Below are 24329 nucleotides of genomic sequence, written 5' to 3' on the forward strand. Positions count from 1 at the left end.
CAACGTAAGGGGACATTCCCATGTCTGAACTGTGCGGCATGTTAAACAGCCATGGTTTGGGCCAACACCGATTGTGGCTGATGTAGCGGGGTGTCGGCCATAATATCCTTTCAGGGAAGCTATTTTCTTATATCCCAGGATAGTTAAAATACATATTGGTGGTCACTTCGGGGTTTTAAGAGGAAAACTATCGGATTCTCTGGTACAAGTGATGGTTTCATATTTATTCATGCCATTTTTGCTTTGTTTTATATGCATCTAATGTACTGGGGGCTGTGACTAAGGAGAAAGTCCGAAATGTAGGAGCCGCATGTGTTCTGTGCTCAATGTGTTTTTGTACCTAAGTCTTCAATATAAAAAAAAAGATTGTATTATGGAATTTTTGCTTTGACCCTATTTATCAATATTTAGTGTTTTAACTTCTTCACCTCCAGGCAATTTCCCATGTTTCATTTTCGTTTTTTCCTCCCTTTCTACCAAGAGCCATAACTTTTTTTTATTTTCCATCAATCTTGCCATATGAGGGCTTATTTTTTTAGAGAGACGAGTTGTACTTTTGAATGAAACCATTAGTTTTACTATATAGTGTACTGGAAAATGGGAAAAATCCAAATGTGGAAGAATGGTGAAAAACAGTGGAATTCCACAGTGGTTTTGGTTCTTTTTTATTCACCATGATCACTATATGGTAAAACTGATGTATCCGTATGATGTCTAAGGTTTGTACGAGTTTGTAGATACAAAACATGTATAGGTTTACTTTTACCTACGTGGTGAAAAACAATTGAGAACGTTTTCCAAAAAACAAAACAATTCGCATTTTTGTCACCATTTTTCGAGACCCGTAGTGTTCTCATTTTTCGGTATCTAGGGCTCAGTGATGGCTTATTTTTTGAATCTTGAGCTACCATGACAATACATTGGCACCCCGTGATCACGTCACATGGCTGTCGATGGTGGAGGGGAACAACGCAATCTCCGCCGCGGCCATTAAAATCGCACTGTCAGTTTTTGACAACGCGATCTAAGGTGTATGTGTATATATATATATATATATATATATATACACAGAGAGAGAGAGAGAGAGCACAGACCAAAAGTTTGGACACACCTTCTCATCTCTAGAACAACTGTTAAGAGGAAACTTTGTGCAGCAGGCCTTCATGTTAAAATAGCTGCTAGGAAACCACTGCTAAGGACAGGCAGCAAGCAGAACAGACTTGTTTGGGCTAAAGAGCACAAGGAATGGACATTAGACCAGTGGAAACCTGTGCTTTGGTCTGATGAGTCCAAGTTTGAGATCTTTGGATCCAACCACCGAGTCTTTGTAGAAAAGGTGAACGGATGGACTCTACATGCCTGGTTCCCACTGTGCTTTGCTGGTGACACTGTTGGGGATTTATTCAAAATTGAAGGCATACAGAACCAGCATGCCTACCACAGCATCTTGTAGCGGCATGCTATTACATCCGGTTTGCGTTTAGTTGGACCATCATTTATATTTCAACAGGACAATGACCCCAAACACACCTCCAGGCTGTGTAAGGGCTATTTGACTAAGAAGGAGAGTGATGGGGTGCTACGCCAGATGACCTGGTCTCTACAGACACCAGACCTGAACCCAATCGAGATGGTTTTGGGTGAGCTGGACCTCAGAGTGAAGGCAAAAGGGCCAACAAGTGCTAAGCATCTCTGGGAACTCCTTCAAGACTGAAAACCATTTCCGGTGACTACCTCTTGAAGCTCATCAAGAGAATGCCAAGAGAGTGCAAAGTAGTAATCAAAGCAAAAGGTGGCTACTTTGAAGAACCTAGAATATAAGACATATATTTTCAGTTGTTTCACACTTTAAGTATTTCATTGCACATGTTTTAATTCATAGTTTTGATGCCTTCAATGTGAATCTACAATTTTTAGAGTCCTGAAAATAAAGAAAACTCTTTGAATGAGGTGTGTCCAAACTTTTGGTCTGTACTGTATATATATATATATATCTATATATATAGATATATATATATATATATATATATATATATATATATATATATATATACAGTACACACCATATATACACAGTACAGACCAAAAGTATTATATTATATATACCCACAAAAGAACTACATATACAGTATTGGAAAATTCTTTATTGAAACATAAGAAACATAATAAAAAAATGTTTTTAAAAACATGCACAGCAAGACAAAGATATGTGAAGGAACAACAACACATCACAGAATGTAATTGATATAATCCAATAATGGCCAGTGACTACAATAAATAATGAGGTTTATCAGGATGTAAATATTTATCACAATGAAGAAAAATTATGACAAAAGTAAATAAATGACATTGACATTACATAATTTTATTGTGATAAATCTAAATCATTAAATAGATTGAATGACCATCCTAATAAACTGCACTTTACAACAGTAAGCTGCCATAAATACAAATTCATAGAAATATCAATTGGTCACATGTTGAACCAGACCAAGAGAACCCCCTGCGCAGCAAGTAATGGCATATGGAAGATAAACAGTAGTGCAACAATAATTGTAATGGATATAATCCTGCAATGGTCAATAACACCATGAAAACTTGATATATAATGTGGTGTATCAGGATGTAATACACAGGTCAACAGTTACAGTAAGTAAATCATGCCATATTAATGTCCAAATGGATTTAAAATAATAAAGGCAACAGCAATGAGTAGAAAATCCTGATACTCCACACTTATCCTGAATAAACAGCCATATGCAGGTAAAATCACATATATCCCAAATAATCACATGCTGAACTTTAGCAAAAGGACAGCCTAATGCGTTTCGCCGTGGCTTTATCCAAGGGTGTTTGTGTGATATGAAGGACAAGGTGGATTTTTATACCAACAAATCAATTAGCCATCAATCAGTCAAAATGTGCAAATTTAAAATTGGACCAATATACTAACTGAAAACAGTGCAACATTCACCACATTGGTGGTTTCAAAAGATACAGGGCAAATTAGCATGAATGTTAATGAACTTACTCTAATTAGATAGGTACCGATAAACAAAGACGCTAGCGTCTGGAAACCAGAAATGCATTGCCAGCACAATCTAAGGGTTTAATAGGCATGAGTGGATCTCCGATCCACCTACGCCTGTTATCCACTCATGTCTGCTGGTCGGATCAGTGGGCTCGCCGCTGGAGCCTGCGGTAGCTGGAGGGAGGCGACCAAGCGCGTACCACTACATCCTTGGTCATAAAAGGGTAAAACACTTTTTGCGCCTTGTGTGACATTGGATAAGGGTCTGTGCACACTGTGAGGTTTTGATGTCTGCACCTATTAGGTAAATTAGCTTACTTGGGTTTGTTTTCTATTGTTTTTTTTTTTTGCTGCTGCAGTTTTTGTCTCTTTTTTTGGAATGTCATGTTTTAAATTAATGGGATATTCCCATCTCCAAGATCCTGTCCTAATATGTAGGAGGTGTAATAATAATATTAGCAAATACCTCCAATTAGAAATATATAACCGATCACAGAATAAAAGGAAAATGGTTGGAATAACATTATGCAAACAATGCATCAACACCTATTGTAATTTCCTTATATCAGACCATCTATCTGAAAAAACTCCACCCAAGTCATAAACATCTGTGTCTAGAAAACACACGGAGAATCATTTTCATAAGAAATAATGATCATTTTTATTGGTAGAAAAAGACAAATAACAATCATATTAAAAATGGTAATCAATTCATCAAACAGTGGGGATTAACCAGAGACTTCACAACCAAACTCTCCCCAGACTAGTGACCGGATAAAGAAGGCGTTCTGGTGTTTGTAAGTTGCATTGTGGCAAGCGTATGCGCATGTAGTGGGAAATCACAGCATTTGCACAAAATGCAACACTCCTATAATGAGTTAATCCAAAAGGATAATTATGAGATGAGACAGATCCAATAAACGAGCTTATATATCAAAGGCACAATCGCCTATTAAATTACAATAGAAAACTGCTCACCCATAAATAAACATGGAGTTCTCAGCGGTAACACATCGGGGGGGGGGGGGGGGAGATCCCAGTCCTGCACGCACGTTCTCTTCCTCAGCGGGATGGGGATGGGGGCGGAAGTCCAATTAGAAATGTAGTATAGTCCTCCTGATTAGCCATGTCTCTTCCCTCATGTGCAGCCGATGCAACTTCTGTATCCATGGTTAGGTCCACGCATAAAGTGACAGTCAGTTAGTTGTTTGTACTAGTAACCATGGATACCTAAGGTCCTGCAATGTCCTGCACATGCGGTTAGAGACATAGTGAATCAGGAGAACTATACTACATTTCTGATTGGAGTTATTGGCCAATATTATTATTATTATTAATTTTATTATTATTACACCTACTACATATTGGGATCGGATTTTGGAGATGGGAATAACTAATTTAAGCTGATTTGTTTTTGATATTCTCTGCTATTTGGTTTTGACAAAACTTTATTGATCCAATCAAAAGCAGTGAAAACACGTCTGCATTTTTTACCTTCGGGTTTTATGTATCTGGTTTATGTATTTTAACCTTAGAGGGGTAGTAGTACGGTCTACGAGGCGATACTGGGCACCAAAAGTGCACCTAATTTCTATTGTAAAGTCTCTCAAGAGAAGGCTCCTTCTCCCAACAGCAATTGTAAGATCTCTCCACAGGTGTCAATGGGATTTAGCTCCGGACTCATTGCTGCCACTTCAGAACTCTCCAGTGATTTGTTTCCATCCATTTCTGGGGGCTTCTTGAAGTATGTTTGGGGTCATTGTCCTGCTGGAAGACCAATGACTTTGGATGCAAAACCAGCTTTCTGCTGCTGAGCACTACATTGCAATCTAGGGGTTGTCCCAAGTAGAGTACAACACCTTTAAGCTTGGCATGGTTTGGGGTTTTTTTTAGGTACAGTTAGACAAAAAAAGCCTTTGTTAAAAGAAAGATCATTCATCTGTGATCAATCTTTTCTTGAGTAATTTCCAGAAACGTCGTCCATTTGGCGCCTGGTGTCGCTGTACATGAGCGGCAGGATGAGCAGCTGTAATGGGCAGAATGGCCTACCGTGTGTGCGGCTGTGTTGGCATAATGATTATATGTCACATGATAATTAGTCCAGCCACATACTGCATACTGCTGTGTATAGGGTCCTGTGTAGGGTCCTTAGGCTAAGTTCACACGGATGTGATGTAAGCACAGGATCACGGTCACTTATTGTGATACAGACAGACTGTCTGCACGGAAAAGAAAATCTAAGAGATAATTTCACTATTCTTTTAATTATCCTTTGCCTACAGATTTCAATGAAGGCGCAAAAAAGTGAATAATGCCAACGTACGGTACATATGGCATTTTGCCTTTTATTATAAACTTTGCAAAGGATGTATGAATGAAGATGCATAGAAGGTTATCCTAGAAAAACAGTTCCTCCCTTCTGCTCAGGCAATGTTCCCCAACTCTGAGGACTGGTTTTTCCAGGCTAATGTGCCATGCCACACAGCTAGGTCAATCAATGTGTAGATGAAGGAGCACCACATCAAAACCCCGTCATGGGCAGCCCAATCTCCAGACCTGAACCCACTGAAAACCTCTGGAATGCCATCAAGAGGAAGATGGATAGTCACAAGTCATCAAGCAAAGAAGAACTGCTTACATTTTTGCGCCAGGAGTGGCATAAGGTCACCCAAAAGCAGTGTGAAAGACTGGTGGAAAGCAGCCAAGACGCATGAAAGCTGGGATTAAACATCATGGTTATTCCACACAATATTGATTTCTGATCTCTTCCTGAGGTAAAACATTATTAGTATTGTTGTTTCTGAATTATTATGAACTTGTTTTCTTTGCATTATTTGAGGTCTGAAAGCAATCCATTATTTTGACCATTTCTCATTTTCAGAAAATAAGTACAAAATTTATTGCTTGGAAATTCTGAGACATTGTCAGTAGTTTATAGAATAAAAGAACAATTTACATTTTACTCAAAAATATAAAGAGAATAATCAGAAAAACTGAGAATTTTGAAGTGATCTCTTAATTTTTGCTGTATATGGGATCCTGTCTGTATGTGGACTGAGACTTGTGTATTTGGGCTTAGTCCTCTTGGACTGAGAGACCTCTGTATTTGTCCTCCTGTTGGCCTGAGATCTCTGTGATTGGGCTAAGACCCCTGTTTTTGTGCTCCTGGTGTACTGAGATCCCTGTGTTTGTGCTCCTGGTGTACTAAGACCCCTGTTTTGTGCTCCTGGTGTGCTGAGACCCCTGTTTTGTGCTCCTGGTGTGCTGAGACCCCTGTTTTGTGCTCCTGGTGTGCAGAGACCCCTGTTTTTGTGCTCCTGGTGTGCTAAGAACCCTGTTTTTGTGCTCCTGGTGTGACGAGACCCCTGTGTTTGTGCTCCTGGTGTGCAGAGACCCCTATTTTTGTGCTCCTGGTGTGCTGAGACCCCTGTTTTTGTGCTCCTGGTGTGCTGAGAACCCTGTTTTTGTGCTCCTGGTGTGATGAGACCCCTGTTTTTGTGCTCCTGGTGTGCAGAGACCCCTGTTTTTGTGCTCCTGGTGTGATGAGACCCCTGTTTTTGTGCTCCTGGTGTGCAGAGACCCCTGTTTTGTGCTCCTGGTGTGCAGAGACCCCTATTGTTGTGCTCCTGGTGTGCGGAGACCCCTGTTTTTGTGCTCCTGGTGTGCTGAGAACCCTGTTTTTGTGCTCCTGGTGTGATGAGACCCCTGTGTTTGTGCTCCTGGTGTGCAGAGACCCCTATTTTTGTGCTCCTGCTGTGCTGAGACCCCTGTTTTTGTGCTCCTGCTGTGCTGAGACTCCTGTTTTTGTGCTCCTGGTGTGCTGAGACCCCTGTTTTTGTGCTCCTGCTGTGCTGAGACCCCTGTTTTTGTGCTCCTGCTGTGCTGAGACTCCTGTTTTTGTGCTCCTGGTGTGCTGAGACCCCTGTTTTTGTGCTCCTGCTGTGCTGAGACCCCTGTTTTTGTGCTCCTGCTGTGCTGAGACCCCTGTTTTTGTGCTCCTGGTGTGCTGAGACCCCTGGTTTTGTGCTCCTGCTGTGCTGAGACTCCTGTTTTTGTGCTCCTGGTGTGCTGAGACCCCTGTTTTTGTGCTCCTGCTGTGCTGAGACTCCTGTTTTTGTGCTCCTGCTGTGCTGAGACTCCTGTTTTTGTGCTCCTGCTGTGCTGAGACCCCTGTTTTTGTGCTCCTGCTGTGCTGAGACCCCTGTTTTTGTGCTCCTGCTGTGCTGAGACCCCTGTTTTTGTGCTCCTGGTGTGCTGAGACCCCTGGTTTTGTGCTCCTGCTGTGCTGAGACTCCTGTTTTTGTGCTCCTGGTGTGCTGAGACCCCTGTTTTTGTGCTCCTGCTGTGCTGAGACCCCTGTTTTTGTGCTCCTGCTGTGCTGAGACTCCTGTTTTTGTGCTCCTGGTGTGCTGAGACCCCTGTTTTTGTGCTCCTGCTGTGCTGAGACCCCTGGTTTTGTGCTCCTGCTGTGCTGAGACCCCTGTTTTTGTGCTCCTGGTGTGCTGAGACCCCTGTGCTTGAGCTGAGACCTCTGTATTTGGTCCGCGACCTCTGTGTTTGGGCTTTTCTGGCCGCATATTTCCTGACAGGAGCCGTCCTGCCGCCGTGTCCCCGCCCCCCGCCATGCTGTGCAGCACGCTCCGCCCCGTGTGTGTGCACGGGTGTTCCGTTGATGTGGGTGTCCATATCTGCTCCCCCTCTGCAGTGCCGGGCTGACCCCAGGGGCTCCGCAGTGCAGCTCCCGGTAGTGGCCGAGCCCCGCACAGCTGGATCCCCCGGGGCCGCCGCTGCATGAGCCCCCCTATATGTTCTACGTGGGCCTGTTCTTCGTCAATGTGCTGATCCTGTACTATGCCTTCCTGATGGAATATATCGCCCTCAACGTGGGCATTGTCTTCCTGCCCGAGGACATGGACCAGGCGCTGGCGGAGCTCGGAGTGCTGTCAGACCCCGCTTCTCTGCTGTACGACGCAGGGACGGACATTGACGTGCTGGACGGATACCTGGACTAGCAGTGCGGGACAATGGAGGCGGCCGGAGCCGGGCACTGTGCGGGAACTCGGGGGAAATTCCTCCGTACAGACGGACAGTTTACTTCTAGGTCCAAAATGGCCCCTGTACCGCGGCGACCGGATGCCCCTGTGCACGGAGCGGCGGAGCCCGGCTGACTACAGTAAGTGTCTGCCCGCGCCTGACACCGGTGCCCCCAGCAACCAATCACATCGCAGCTGTCATTGCTCCAGTGCGGCTAGAAAATTAAAGCCGGTGTGTGATTGGTTGCCATGGGTATATGTCCCCTCCCTCTTATGTCTGAGGTGTGTGTGTGTGTGTGTATATATATAATATAATATTAAATATGTAACTGCGTGGGGCATAGCTACTGTGCCGTGTGTGTGTGGCTGCGAAGTGAGCGGGGTATGGTTACTGTGCCGTGTGTGTGACTGGACAGTGAGCGGGGTATGGCTACTGTGCGGCTGCGAAGTGAGCGGGGCATGGCTACTGTGCGGCGTGTGCGACTGGGCAGTGAGCGGGGCATGGCTACTGTGCGGCGTGTGCGACTGGGCAGTGAGCGGGGCATGGCTACTGTGCGGCGTGTGCGACTGGGCAGTGAGCGGGGCATGGCTACTGTGCGGCGTGTGCGACTGGGCAGTGAGCGGGGCATGGCTACTGTGCGGCGTGTGCGACTGGGCAGTGAGCGGGGCATGGCTACTGTGCGGCGTGTGCGACTGGGCAGTGAGCGGGGCATGGCTACTGTGCGGCGTGTGCGGCTGCGAAGTGAGCGGGGCATGGCTACTGTGCGACTGCGCAGTGAGCGGGATATGGCTACTGTGCGGCGTGTGCGACTGGGCAGTGAGCGGGGCATGGCTACTGTGCGGCGTGTGTGACTGGGCAGTGAGCGGGGCATGGCTACTGTGCGGCGTGTGCGGCTGCGAAGTGAGCGGGGCATGGCTACTGTGCGACTGCGCAGTGAGCGGGATATGGCTACTGTGCGGCGTGTGCGACTGGGCAGTGAGCGGGGCATGGCTACTGTGCGGCGTGTGCGACTGGGCAGTGAGCGGGGCATGGCTACTGTGCGGCGTGTGCGACTGGGCAGTGAGCGGGGCATGGCTACTCTGCGACTGCGCAGTGAGCGGGACATGGCTACTGTGCGGCGTGTGCGACTGGGCAGTGAGCGGGGCATGGCTACTGTGCGGCGGGTGCGACTGGGCAGTGAGCGGGGCATGGCTACTGTGCGGCGTGTGGGACTGGGCAGTGAGCGGGGCATGGCTACTGTGCGGCGGGTGCGACTGGGCAGTGAGCGGGGCATGGCTACTGTGCGGCGTGTGGGACTGGGCAGTGAGCGGGGCATGGCTACTGTGCGGCGTGTGCGACTGGGCAGTGAGCGGGGCATGGCTACTGTGCGGCGTGTGCGACTGGGCAGTGAGCGGGGCATGGCTACTGTGCGGCGTGTGCGACTGGGCAGTGAGCGGGGCATGGCTACTGTGCGGCGTGTGCGGCTGCAAAGTGAGCGGGGCATGGCTACTGTGCGACTGGGCAGTGAGCGGGGCATGGCTACTGTGCGACTGCGCAGTGAGCGGGGCATGGCTACTGTGCAGCGTGCGTGACTGCGCAGTGAGCGGGGCATGGCTACTGTGCAGCGTGCGTGACTGCGCAGTGAGCGGGGCATGGCTACTGTGCAGCGTGCGTGACTGCGCAGTGAGCGGGGCATGGCTACTGTGCCGTGTGTGCAATTGCGCAGTGTGTGGGGCATGGCTACTGTGCCGTGTGTGCAGTATGTGGGGTATGGCGACTGTGCAATGAGCTGTGTTCTTCCAGAGTCACGCAGTGCAGGGCTAATGTGCCATACACATCCCATACCTGCCCAAACACAGGGTGCTTATTCTGCTGAGCCAACCTCAGTGGGACCCTAACTACCTGCAAAGTGTAGTGCTGCTTGGCAACCATTGCCACCATGACCCCACACGGGGGAGGGGGGGCTACAGCACCATGCTGCCAGGCTAAGCCCATAACCCACATTAGTAGTGGCCACCACACAACACCTTGTGACCTAAAGTAAAATGATCTCTTTGTGGTCCGAGATAAAAACGTGATAGCAAACTAAGTGGGACAGTCTTTGCAGTTTCCCGCTAATTTAACCAATACAGGACTGGGTTGTTCCTGTGCCCCCCCCCCCCCCTCCTCCCTGTCCTCCTGACCAGATATATCTTTGGGAAAATGATGGGAAACATTGTAACCTATTACTACATTCTTTTTATTGCTGACTTCCCCTGTAACTGGGGCTGGTCTATTAGCCTCAGTTACAGGGGACATTAATTCAGCCCCCTGGTTGCATTGCATGGTTAACTGGGTTTCATGGGACCCTGCAGCTCCTACTCATTTTCTATATGTAGCACCCACATCATCACTGGGCCTAGAGGAGGAAGCACTATCTGTGCTTCATAATCTGTATATACAAGCACTGGTTCAACTTGCGTGTTCAGCGATTGAGAAGGCAAATATAAGTGTTTCCCTTCTTTTTTTGGGGAGTCTGGCCGTGTCTGGCAGTCAGGATTCCCACCCACAGCTGTAAGCTGCTTCATGCGACTTTCTGCGAGCTGCTTTCCCCGCATGGTTATAGAACGTCAATGCATAGAAAATTGCAGACTGCCTGGAATTTTATAATTTCTAAGCTGTCCAGAAGAAGTTAAAAACACATGGAGCAAATGGAAGGAGTGCCGCTGATGAGAAAACCCTATATAATGTGCTATAGCTGTAGAAACCAGACATGGGCCACACAATATTAGTTAAGAACTCCAAGGAGTATCCTCAAATTTGGAAGTTATCCCTTATCTGTGGGATAGGAGATAAGTTCATGATCGTTGTGGGTCTGACTGATGGGACGGACCCCCACCAATCTAAAGAACCGGGGCTCTGCCAGGCCCTGTGTGAATCGAGCTGTAGTCGATCACTTGCATTGCTGCTCTGTTCATGGTTATGGCAGTGCCGAAGACCAGCCAATGGCAACGCACAGCACTCTGCGGAGGTCTCATTTAAGAATATGCATACCTTCCCTGTATTAAGGGGAATCTGCCACCAGGTTCCCCCCCCATTAGAGAGCAGCTTAATGTAGAGACAGATCCTGATTCCAGCGATGTCACTTACTGGGCTGCTTGCTGTTATTTTGATAAAATGTTTTCTCTGTTACAGATCTAGCAGCTATACAGAGCTGATGAATATGCTGGACTACCTACTGCACACCAAGTAGTCCTCTAATGCTAATCTGCTGCTGATTAATCAGTGATTTTATCTAAACTTCACTAAGCAGCCCAGTAAGTGACACATCGCTGGAATCAGGGTCTCTGTCTCTACATTATGCTGCTCTCAGATTAGGTGGCAAAAACATGGTAACAGATTCCGTTTAATTGACCACCATACTATTGGGGTTTTCTGCATGTCACTTCTCTGAAGCAGATCCTAAGAAAACCTTTCCGAACTATCCCTGTCTATTCCAAATGCTGTAAAAAATGCTTCATGAAAAAAACCTTCCTCATTGGATTTGCCATTGTCAAAAAACTTTGTCTGAACGCAGCCTTAGAAGGTGTTTAGAAGGGTTTTTCATTTGTCTAAAAGAAAGTGTGGATGGTGAATGTCGGTCGGCACTGCTTAGCTACAATCCAGTCATCATTAAACTACTATGTTCCAGGGATTTATAAGGCCTGAGCCGATACTATGGGTAAGGCCGGTGTCAGACGAGCATATAGCATCTGATGTGTGAGAATCGGATGCCGTATGCTGATGACGTTTGGCCCAAACTCTGCTGCGAGCGTGAACCGAGCGTCATTTACTGTGAAAATCAGATCACAGGTGCGGAGGAGAGGGAGCGATTAATTTCTCAATTTCCTCCATTATCTGTCTCGGCGTATATCCAACTGCACTTGGATGGCATCAGTTGCGTACGATATTTTTCACGCTCCCATAGACTTGTATGGGTGCCTGTGATCTGACATACGCTGTCATTCTCTGCATGCAGCCATTGTTGACTCATGCTGTAACAAGCCTGGATTTTATCTGACCATGTGCAGTCTGCTTATACTTGTAGTATAGCTGGTATGTGAGCGTTTTCAGCAGCTGAGGACATTCAGCAGGTGACCTGTGTCAGTAATTGTCAAAGGAAAGCTGTGTTGCCCATATAAGCCAATCAGATATCGGCTTTCATATCTTAAAATGTGCTTGTTAAATCAATGCAGCATTGTGATTGGTTACTATTGGTGATGAGTGAGCAGTACCATGCTTGGGTGCACGGTACTCGTAACAAGCAGTTGGATGCTTGGACAGGCTCAACTAGTACTGAGTATAATGGAAGTCAATGGGGAACTCAAGCATTTTTGTGGAAGATCTTCCAGAAAAATGCTCAAGTTCCCCATTGACTTCTATTATACTTGGTACATGAGTTATGGCTGTCCAAGCGTCCAACTGCTCGTTGTGAGTTAGGCCCTGTGCGCACTGGAAAACAGAATTTTCTTAAGAAAATTCCGCAGGGTCTGAAAGATTACCGCACCCGCGGTAAAAAAAAACACGGCAAACCGCACCCGAAAACCGCATGCGGTTTGCTGCGGTTTTGCCGCTGGTTGGTACATGTGTTTTTAATGCATTCAATACAATAAAGCACATTGAAAAAAAAAGTCATTTCCTTCTGAGATAGATAGATAGATAGATAGATAGATAGATAGATAGATAGATAGACAGAAGAATAGATAGATGGAGGGATGGATGGATAGAGGACAGATCAATCGACACACTGCATTTCTCCCGAGCGGTAGTGTGTTCACATCACCGGCCGTGAGAAATGACCTGTGGTTACCTCTCTGCAGTCTTGTTGCGAGGCTGCACTCTGTACAGTGTAATTCGCGGCTGGATGCAAGCGACGTGGGACCTCGGTGGATTACGCCGGAGCTGTGTGTTTGGGGGGGGGGGGTTAATAAAATGGTGAAAGAGGGGCTTTTTTGTGTTTATTTAAAATAAAGGATTTTTCGGTGTGTGTTTATTCACTTTACTGACAGGTTAATCATGAAAGCTGTCTCATAGACGCTGCCATGATTAAAGCCTGGACTTAGTGGCAGCGATGCGCTGCCATTAACTCATTATTACCCTGATTGCCACCGCATCACGGCAATCTGAAAGAGTCGGGGACACTCCAGGACTGTCGCATAATGGATGCGACAGTCCCGGGGCAGCTGCGGGCGGATATTCTCAGCTGTGGGAGATGGGGAGGGGGGGGGGGAGCATTAACCCCGGCCCTCACCCTCCCTAGCCTGGGAATACCGGGCCGCCGCTGTGTGTTTACCTCTGCTGGACGGTAAAAATTTGGTGGAGCCCACGTTTTTTTATTTATGTCTGTTTGATTTGTATGTGTTTTCTATGTGTCTGTGTGTGTGATTGCGATATGTGTGTATTCTATCTCTGTGATGTGTGTGTTTACTCTTTGCTCCGCTTCCTCTTCCTGTCATAATGACATCACTTCCCTGCAAAACGCAGGGCAGCGATGAACATTACCGCAGGTAAACCGCGAAATACCGCAGGGCAGCGATTAACATTGTCCCGAAAACGCGAAATACCGCAGGGAATAATGCAGGAAAACGCAATGAACCGCACAGAATTTGCTGCCTGCGTTATTCCCTGCGGGATTTCCCGATTTACATTGCAGTCAATGGAGTGAAATCCCTCAGTGACGTACGGAAAAGAAGTGACATGCAATTGTTTTTGCTGCGGGAATCCTGAAGCAAAACATGCAGCTGTCAAATTCCGCATAGTGCGCACAGCATTTTTTTCCCCCATAGCATTTGCTGGTGAATCTCTGCAGAGATGTTATGAACATAACATGCAGCAAAACCGCAGGAAATCCGCCGCAAAAAACGGCAAGTGCGCACAGGGCCTTACATGATTAGTTACTATGTGTAACAAAGACAAGGTTTCGTTAGAAGGGGGTTCCAAAATATGTAGTAGGTGTAATAATATTACCAAATACCTTCCATTAGAAATGTAGTATAGTTCTCTTGATTAGCCATGTCTCTTACCTTATGTGCAGGGCATTTTAGCATGGGTATCCATAGTTATGACCACTCATATAGTGACAGTTAGCTGCTCGTGGTCGTAACCATGGATATGTTAGCTGCAATGCCCTGCACATGAAGTATGACACATGGCTATATCAGGAGAACTATACTAAATTTCTAATTGGAGGTATTTGCTAATATTATCATTAGTTACTACATATTGGGATAAAATCTTGGAGATGGAAATAACCCCTTAATGTCTATGTTCACACGTTGAGTATTTGGTGAGTATTTTACCTCAGTATTTGAAAGCTCAAACCAGGAGTGGGTGATAAATACAGAAGTGGTGCCTGTCTTTGTTATACTGTACTTTACTTTTCTTCTGTCCCACTCCTGGTTTTGGCTTACAAATACTGAGGTAAAAAACTCACCAAATACACAACGCGTGCACGTGGCTTAATCGGGCTGGAAAATATCACTAAGGTCACATGCGCACACTGAGTATTTGGTGAGTTTTTTTACCTCAGTATTTGTAAGCCAAACCCAGGAGTGGGACAGAGGAAAAAGTATAATAAACACGGGCACCACTTCTGTATTTATCACCCACTCCTGGTTTTGGCTACAAATACTGAGGTAAAAAAACTCACCAAATACTCAGTGTGCGCATGTGGCCTAAGGCTATGTGCCCACTGGGGAAAGTGTCCTGTGGTTATATCCGCAGGATCTCTCAGAAATCTGCAGCACAACTTTGTCTGTTTCCATGCTGCGGTTTATTTGCGGAATGTCGTGCGGATATGCTGCGGGCATTCTGCATTGAGGATACAGTACCATGGCTTCGGCACTGCATACTCAATGCAGAGCAAGTGCTGAGTGATCGGGCCGTTTATATTTCCATCATGCAGAACTTCTCTCCATCTCCGGCCGTTTCTACACTGTGAAGGAGAAGGTGGGCGGGCCTGTCACATGACCGGAGCTCGTACAGGCCCCCCCCCACCTCCTCCTTCCTGCTCCTGTGCACCGAGGGAAAATGACCGGGAGTCTGCTATCAAGGCAGGTAAGTATGGGCCAAAGCAGTGGATTTCCGTAGGTATTGCCGCAGGAATAATTGACATGCAGTTATGTGCGGCTGCGCGACATCCGCAGTATATTCCGCAACTGCACATTCCGCAACGTGGACACAGCACTCCCCATGTCCCGTAGGATAACATGGGGAGTGTCTACATGCTGAAACCTGCGGATTTACTGTATCTGGAAAATCCAGATAAATCTGCAGGTTTTCCGCGGCAAAATCCGCAGAAGCAAGCTCCCGTGGGCACAGGGCCTAATAGAGCTGGAATATACCACTAAGGCCACATGCACTCCTTGAGTTTTGGTGACTTTTTTTTTTTTACCTCAGTATTTGTAGCCAAAACCAGGAATGGGTGATAGATACAGAAGGGGTGCCCGTGTTTCTATTATACTTTTCCTCTGATTGTCCCACTCCTGGTTTTGGCTTTCCATCACTGAGGTAAAAAACTCTACAAATACTCAACCTGTGCACGTGGCTTTAGACAGTTTTGATAAACTTCTAGAAGAATCCACAGTGGAATCTTAATAATCAAGTTTTCACACTTTCCCCTTCCTGTTATCTGCTTGGCCCCCTATTTCAAGAGTGTGAGTAACCCACAAATCACGATCATAATGACAGCTTGTTGCCAATGGTTAATTACTATGGACTGTTACCACAAGGACCAAGCACACCAGTAGCAACTGCTGGCAAGTAAGGCGAGTAGCAAACGTTTTTAGATGCCTGAGGTAGGCCAAGGTATATAAAAAATACTCCAAGATTGTAATATTGCCAGCATATCGGTAACACACAATGGCTGAATTCATCGCCTTTGTTGTTATTTCAACATCTGCCCACATTGTCTCTCTTCCAAGAGGTAGAAGGCCTCCCCTCTAGTGCTACGGTACCAATGGATGACGGGGGCCTTATGGTTTCCCTTTATTGAGCCTTGCCACAGTTTGTAGGATCTTTTGAGTCAGACTAGAGTCGTCTTCAGGATAGGCCTCCGCTTACAGACAGCTTGTTCAGGGTTCTTGTGGTTCATCAGGGTAGGGTACTGGTTGACTCTGAGAGAGGCTTTAAAGGGAAGCCAAGGGGATACTCAATGTGGAGACCACCAAGCTGGTGTCAGAGAAAGGCAATGTTAAGAAAAAAGTAGTATGTGAGTTTGGTCTCCTCTAAGAGGAAGAAAGCAGACTCTTTAGTGTCACTTTTGGAGGAGAGCTAATTAGCATACTTAGGCTGCACAAAAATAGTTTTTGGATTTCGGCTGAGATCCCAGCAGTTTTACCTTCTAGCCCACAGACATTGATGTTTTGCTTTTGTCACAGACATGGATGTCATGTTCAATCCATATTCTTCAAGGTGACACTGGCGTTGCATTACATTACTCGGCTCCATCAATTTTACAAAAATCTATCAACTACTTTCATTTCACTGTTTTTCTAATGACTGATGCGATCAGTTGGCTTTTTTTTTTTTATTCTGTTATTTATTGCAAGTAGAATGGGAGACCCTTCGAAGCTATATTACCCAATAAAGTAGAAAAAAAACCTAATAGGTTGGAGCCCCTTAGAGCCAAGTGCAATTATCAGGTATTTTTGCCTGGTGGTAGAGTGTATCTGTCAGCAGAAAGTGCCGTGTTTGGGCAAAAGCTCCAGGGATGCAGTCCTATTAGCCAGAACAGCACAAAAATATGGTGTGAATTGGCTAATGGGAGCAATGGAAGAATACGATGAACTGATAGAGAGCAGAGTAGGTGTATACATGAGATGAGTGCTCCCATTGGCTCCCTGTGTCACCTCTGATGTGACCGGAAGAGCACCACTTACCATGAATATAGCCCACTCCTCTGATCCTGCTGCAATTTCATTGCCTGTAGCCAAATGTCACAATATTATCTATGTTGCATTAAATAATAGGAGATGGGCTGAGATATTCAGCTGAGTGACATGCCAAGTAATCATGAGTGAGGACTGCCATGCTCGGGTGCTCGGTACTCGTAATGCGCAGTTGGATGCTTGGACGGGCTTGACATGTACTAAGTATAATGGAAGCCAATGGGGAAATTGAACAGTTTTCCGGAAGCTCTTTGGTACACTAGTCGAGCTCATCTGAGCGTCCAACTGCTCATTGAGCATGGTAGTGCTCGTTCATCAGTAATGCCAAGTTCTATTTTTGCATATCTCTGGAGTGAAATCCTACTGGAGTGCCACAAATCTCTTTATTTCTTTCCTTAGGATAGGTTGTCAGTATCAGATTGGTGTGGGTCTGACACACTGCTCCCCACTGTCCAGCTGTTATCAGTTCTGGTGGCGCCTGGATGTAAGGAGTGTATATAGGTGAACCACGCAGCCCTGAACACTGTATCATGGCAGCTGCTGAGTGCTACAGAGCAGCTCCAATTCACTGCCACTAAGCAATGTATGGCTCTGTGGTATCTGGATCATCATAACAAAAAGAAAGACGAGGTTCCTGAATAGGGACCCCTCTGTATTTGGTGTATTTACTCAGCGATTCCCAATTAGAGTAAGTTGACACACTGCGGTTTTTTTTTTTTTGTTGTGTTTTTTTTTTTTTTTTTGTTTTTTTTTTGACGCTGCGTTTTTGTGCATTTCTTCTTGCAAAAAACACACACAAGCGCAGCGTCCAAAAAAACGCATGCGTTTTGTGTTTTTGTGCGTTTGTGGCTGGGTTTTGCTGCGTCTTTGCTCACTGCGTTTTTATGCATTTTAATCAGTGAAGAATGCCATTAAAGATTGTTAAAAAAAAAAAAAAGGTCTGATGTCATTTCCTTCTTCAATATGCTCTTCTTTCTCCACTAGTGTATGCAGGAGAGCAGACAGCTGCAGAACTACAAGGCTCAGCATGCTCCATCCAGGACTGTATGCTGGAGGTTGAGGCAGGGGGAGCAGAACTACAAGGCTCAGCATACTCCATCCACTATACTAGACTTGGACAATCCCTTCACTTTCGCATATAATGTTTACCGTTATTTGGCTGTTCCTGACCAGAATGGGACGTAGAGGAAAACCGTTGTTTCTGGAGCTCTGCGGGGCGTGGATGCCCTATTTTCCTAGGGTTGTGTCTGGTGCTCTGTGGGGCATGGATGCCCTTCTTTCCTAGGGTTGTGTCTGGTGTTCTGCGGGGCATGGATGCCTTTCTTTCCTAGGGTTGTCTGGAGCTCAGCGGGGTACGGATGCCCTTCTTTCCTAGGATTAGATGAAGGATGTTCTTGTATCCTGCACCCCTGACACTCCACGCTGATATTTATATTCACAAGTGGTATGTTGGAAATTTGGATCCCAGCAATTTATAGCAAGGGAATGAATCTGCAAGGAAATGTCATTTCGTACAGGGTGTGAGGAAGACGTCTGTCCTCTGATGGAGAAGAGCACGTTTTATATCACATGCACAGCTAGGTATCCTTGTGTCCTTGGTGCAGTTCTGTGGTTTTTGCATATTTTTTTTTGTGTGAGATCCTTTATTATCAGACGTTATGTGTCAGTTTTGTGTCTCCAGATACAACATATCTGATGTTCTGGAAAATGGCTTGCATTGTTAGTCTCTGCTTGAAGCTCCATTCACATAATCCAGCTCGGATATGCCCTCACTTTATAGCATTGTAGCGTTATAGAATTGTGGTATACGAAGAGGTGATGTAAAGAGGCTATAGGCGCAGTGAAAAATGAAATGGATTATCAACTTGGACACCCTGACCCTTAAGGGCCTTAATGAGGTGTTGAATTTTGCCTCAATTCTATAGATTTGGATCATCATTCTTTTTGTATATAATTTTCATCTCTTCCCTCGCCCCCCCCCCCCCTTTTTTTCCTCCCTACCCCGCCCCTCCCCTGTCCCCCTTTTTTTTTTTTTTCTCCCTGTGGCCCACCCCCCCCCTTTTTTTTTTTTTCCCCCTCCTCCGCCCTCTCTTCCCCTCCTTTCTCATGCATATAATGTACCATACCGTTTTTTAATTTGGTCTTATTTGTCTTGTGTCTTTAGAGCTATCTGCGAATAATTGACATCATAATTTTTTTATATAATTATCTAAAACCTGTGTTTTTACTTTTGTAGGACCTTCTTTTGTTCTTTTGATATTTTGACTTGTGGATCTGTTTGAAAATCCTTGCCACATCTCTCAGCAACAACTCCTCCATACTTACTTGGACTGCCACGCACTGTCACTTTAAGAAGATTAAGGCATAGATTCCTGTGGGTTTATTTACAATGGGTCTTATGTTTCTGATTCTATACCTAAATTGAGGAGTTGCTATTGTAATACATAAATGTAGGTCATGTTCTTTCTGTAATAATGATATTTTAATTTGTATTCTGAAAATGGTAGGTTATGATTTTAGTCAGTCTGTTACATACTGCAGTGTTCAGCCGCCCCTGTCTGCTGTGCGCCTGCGCTCTGCCTGGGATGCACATCACTTCGACCTCCCCGGCATCCATATGGGGGTGGGAGAGCACCTGCTGTCCTTTGTTACCTGGGTCGCTATGTGCTCTTTCCTTAACTCCCCCTGGATGGCTGGGTTGGCTGAATGCGGGTGCGCGCCACGCAGTGCGCATGCGCCGGTATACCAGGCAGGGGATTCGCTGAAGACTTATGGCAGGTCCTGGATTTACACCAATGCGGTCATATGACCTGCTATTTGGTTTTACAGCAAATGCATTAGCTAATCTTCCCTGAAGAAGCAAGTATTCACGCGAAACACGCGTTGGAAGGAGTTTTGCCAACACATGTGAAGTACTGAGTGAGGTCTATCCATCCATGGGTAAGCTGTTAGAATGCGTTATATTTTGTAACCATCACTGTGATTAATCGTTATAGTCTATCCAGCCTCTCAATGTTGAGATACTGGTGATATTTGCATCAATACATTCTGTATGGTGGTTTTAACCTGACCCAATACTGTAGGCCCCCCTGTGTGTTCTTTGATATATATTTCCTCACTCAGCCTTTCACGTGTATGTGGATGTCTATCCTTTTGTATGCCATCTGCTAGAACTTTTTACTGTTTTGTCATGATTCTTTGTATATCGGTAGTATTTTGCTGTGTTTTTTTATATTCTTTTTTTTTTTGGTAAATAAAAATGTAGATGTTTTAGCTTTTTAATTCTCCTGGTTTCTTTCCTTTTTTCTAAATTGATTATGGCGTGGCCCCTTTTTTTCTTTCAATTCTATTCATAATTGAAAAATGAGATAATATGCAATAATCAAATACTTATGTATCTCATTATCCGGCTCGTTTAGCCTCTCGCCTTATGGCATTATCCTTCTAGGACAGGGGCGGGGAACCTGCGGGCCGCATGCGACCCGCCATGACCTTTTATGCGGCCCCTGGTCAGATTCCCGAGGGAGGCAGTGCTCATGCTGTCACCGCAGTTTTGCAGGCCACCGGCCCTTTAAATCCACACATTGCTGCTTGTGCGCGCCATTGTGTTCTCCTGCCGGCCAGTGCCAACGTGATCAGGATTTACTTTGTGGGTGGGTCCCACAGCTACCTCACAGCTTCCAGCGTTGTGTGCCCGCCCCCTGCTCTCTGGAGCTAAGTACCCCTCTGCCCTCCGGTGATGTGAGTGCCCGCCCCCCTGCCCTCCGGAGATGTGAGTGCGATGCTGCTGTGAGCCCAGCGCCGGCCCTTTGCTATGTGCCCTGCCCAATGCTTTGTGCCTCCCCACCCCAGTTCTGTAAACCTCTCCCCCAGAGTTGCATGAAACTCTCAGCGCAGTGTGCCCCCCAATGTCCTGTGTGCAGCCCATCCCCCAGCCCTGTGTGCAGCCCATCCCCCAGCCCTGTGTGCAGCCCTCCCCCAGCCCTGTGTACATTCCCCCAGTTAATTAATTGTTTCACCAAATATAGCAAGGTCATTTAAACATTGATAATTTTGTGCGGCCCCCGAAGGTTGGTAGAAATTTCCAAATGGCCCCCGGCAGAAAAAGGTTTCCCACCCCTGCTCTAGGATATTCTCTCACTTTGATGTTATTGGGCTACGATATGCTCTTTTTTTACATTATCCGTCCAGGAGATGATCTCACATTATGACATTATCCGGCCAGGATATGTTCACACCTAATCCAGCCAGGATATGCCCTCGCTTTGACATTATCTGGACAGGATATGCCCTCATCATCCAGCCAGGATATGCCCTGATTATCCAGCCAGGATATGTCCTCATCATCCAGCCAGGATATGCCCTGATTATCCAGCCAGGATATGCCCTGATTATCCAGCCAGGATATGCCCTCACTTTATGACCTTATCTGGACGGGATATGCCCTCATTATCCAGACGGGATATGCCCTCCTTATCTAACATCTACCTAGTAGGCTATACTCTTACTTATGACATCTGGCCAGGATATGCCTTCATTTTTGACATTATCTGGCCAGGATATGCTCTCATTTTTTGACATCTTTCGGCCAGGATATTCGCCCACTTTATGGCGGTTACCTAGTAGGCTTTGCTCTCATTTATGACATTATCCGGCCGGGATATGCCCTCACTTTGTGATCGTGGGGGAGCAAGTAAATAAAGCTATGTTACCTTTTTATAGCCACGTGGTCAATAATGCAGCTGTACAGTGGAATAACGCAGATGTGACACAGTACTAAGTGCTAAGCCAGTGTTGTGGAGCGATTGGACATTACTTTATAAGATAGTGCCATACACTGTATGGACTTACACCAGCAAGATAGCAGCCATAGTATCTGTATGGGCATCTCCTGAACCAGTGCTGCTGGCATCTAGAACGGGGTGATCTCACATCATGGTTGTGCTGCCGTCTCCTTGACTCTGATTCAATGTCTGACCGTACTTTTAATTTATAGCGGTCAGCAGCATGCCGCACAAGATGCAGTCACTTTAGTCATTATTAATTCAGGAACCTTAATGCTGCCTATGTGCCATCATCAGCCTCTGTGACATCTGAAGGACATAACCGGGAAAAGCTTCAGATATTTTATGTACCTGGGAAATGTATTAAAGATGGATATTGATGGCCTCTTGTTAGGATACATCATCAATATCATCCGCGGGGGTCTAACAACAAACTCACCCACTGATCCACTGTTTACAGTGGCAGATAGATGTGAAAGTGTATGGACAGCGCTGCACAGCTCCATATTCTGTCTAGTGGCCATTCTTGGTATTGCAGCTATTCATTTAAAGGGAATCTGTCAACAGGTTTTTGCTATGTAAGCTGAGGACAGCTGTAAGAGTTGTACACAAAAGCAACTGCTTCTCTTATCTGTGTGTGAACTATTGTTTACATAAACTAAACAGTTAATTACCCTGTGATTAGCATTAGAGGACTAGAAACTCACAAGCATGCGAGTCCCACACGCCCCCTGCGGAGATTGACACCTCACACTCCATGCACAATCTCCATTGAGAGCCTGATGTGGGCAGGGGCAGCTTTCTTCATCTGCTACATTGCTAAATCTAAAAACTCTGATTCAGAACGGTTGCAGCCAGTAATCTAAGTGATACATGGTTGGATTCAGAATCTCTATTCCTACGTTATGTTGCTGTCAGATGAGGTAGCAAAAACCTGCTGACAGAGTCCCTTTTAAGTAAGAGCTGTGCAGCAGTACCCACAGAACAGGCACTACACAGTGTACAGTCCTGGCTCAGTGCAGTATATTGTTTGCATCCAACTGACAACACTGCAAAAGGCTGATTAGTGGGCTTGCTGGGTGTTTGACCCTCACTGATCTGATATTAATGTCCTATCCTAAGGAGAAGCCATTAGTACCTAAGTAGTTGGACAACCCCTTTAAGTGGACCATAAATTATGTAAAAACCTTGCACTTTATTAGCATTCTATGACTGCTTTTAATTTACAGTCAAAACTTTGACTCTTTAAGCACCACCTCAGTGTGTTTTTTTTTTTTTTGTTTGTTTTTTTGCAATGAGTGTCGCTGTAAATGTAAACCCTCTGTCATACACTCGCCTTCCGGCATCTTCACCTTTTACCGCCGCAATCCCAGTCCCGCGGCACCATCTTGAGACTGTAACTTTAGACTGTCCAGCAGTTATATCACAAGCTAACAATGTAAGTCTATGAGAGCCAGAACAAAACTCTCATAGACTTGTATTAAAGGGGTGATTCGCCCATATTTTTTATTTTCTAGATCGATATTATATTGAAAAACAATGTTTCTCTCAAATACCTTATGTTGGCAATAGTGCCTGTGAGAGGCGCTATTGCAGACCGCTGTTCCCCATACCTGACCCCCGGGCTCTGTGACCTTGGGGATCTGGCGACGTCAAGTTCCTGACACCGCGGCCGGCCAGAGTGTCTGTGAGTGATGGGCTGTGGGCAGTGTTTCACCGCTCTTCACAGCCTCCCTCACAGCAGAGTGCTCCAAGGAGACACTCTGAGCTGTGACAAGCAGTGAAACACCATCCACAGCACAGTGACTCAGGAAGACTGCAGCCGCGATGATGTGACGTGATCTGGGACTTGACGTGACGTCACCGGATCCCCGAGGTCACGGAGCGGGGAACAGCGGTCTGTAATAGCGACTCTCACAGGCACTATTGCAAGCATAAGGTATTTGAGAGAAACACTGTGTCGTGGTGATTGGTTCCCTTTACAGCACCACTACAGAATTTTGTTTTAAATTTCAGCATTGGAGTGGTGCGTTAAATCTCCCTGACCCACATCATATGCTCACTTTTTGGCTTCATCTTCTATCACCACCGCTACAGTCAGTCTTCAGCGATTTGTGAGTTGCCAGGTGCTCCAGTGTTTCATGGAGGGCACTGGAGATCACAACTTAAAAAGGGTGGTTCACACATTTTTTTTATTATATCTCCTAGTGCCAGTATAGCACTGGCTTTATCAGGCCGCCGATTCTATACATACCTGTAGTCGTCAGCTCAGATACTGTATATAGGTTTTGACATCCAAGAAGGTAAAGTTTATAAAATCGGCAGCTTCTTGAGTGACAGCAGCTGAGGAGCAGATAATATCTGGGGGATATTCATAGTTATCCCCTCCCACTGCTAGAATTAGCATAAGTATTCTACAAACGATGTAACTTTTCTCTTCCAAGACCTGTGTGAGGTCACACCCATGTGACCAGAAGAGGCAGAGCCTCAGCCAACAAAGCTGAATATCAGGAAGCAACATTTTCTTATTGGCTGAGGCCCCGCCCCTTCTGGTCACATGGGTATGACCTCACCACAGGTCCTGGAAGAGAAAAG

General features: G+C 45.8%; 1 protein-coding gene across 1 annotated transcript in view; it reads left to right on the forward strand.

Moving 5' to 3' along the window:
* The first annotated feature begins 7668 nt into the window (after positions 1-7668).
* DEXI (Dexi homolog) overlaps positions 7669-24329 on the forward strand; it is a 30806-nt gene continuing 14145 nt past the window's right edge. Inside the window, exon 1 of the mRNA XM_075317918.1 lies at positions 7669-8204. Within this exon, the coding sequence (XP_075174033.1) occupies positions 7837-8043 (207 nt within the window). The 5' untranslated portion in view covers positions 7669-7836 and the 3' untranslated portion in view covers positions 8044-8204. The remainder of the gene's footprint in view (positions 8205-24329) is intronic.

This window comes from Anomaloglossus baeobatrachus, chromosome 7 (genome assembly GCF_048569485.1).
Source record: "Anomaloglossus baeobatrachus isolate aAnoBae1 chromosome 7, aAnoBae1.hap1, whole genome shotgun sequence".
Taxonomy (NCBI): domain Eukaryota; kingdom Metazoa; phylum Chordata; class Amphibia; order Anura; family Aromobatidae; genus Anomaloglossus; species Anomaloglossus baeobatrachus.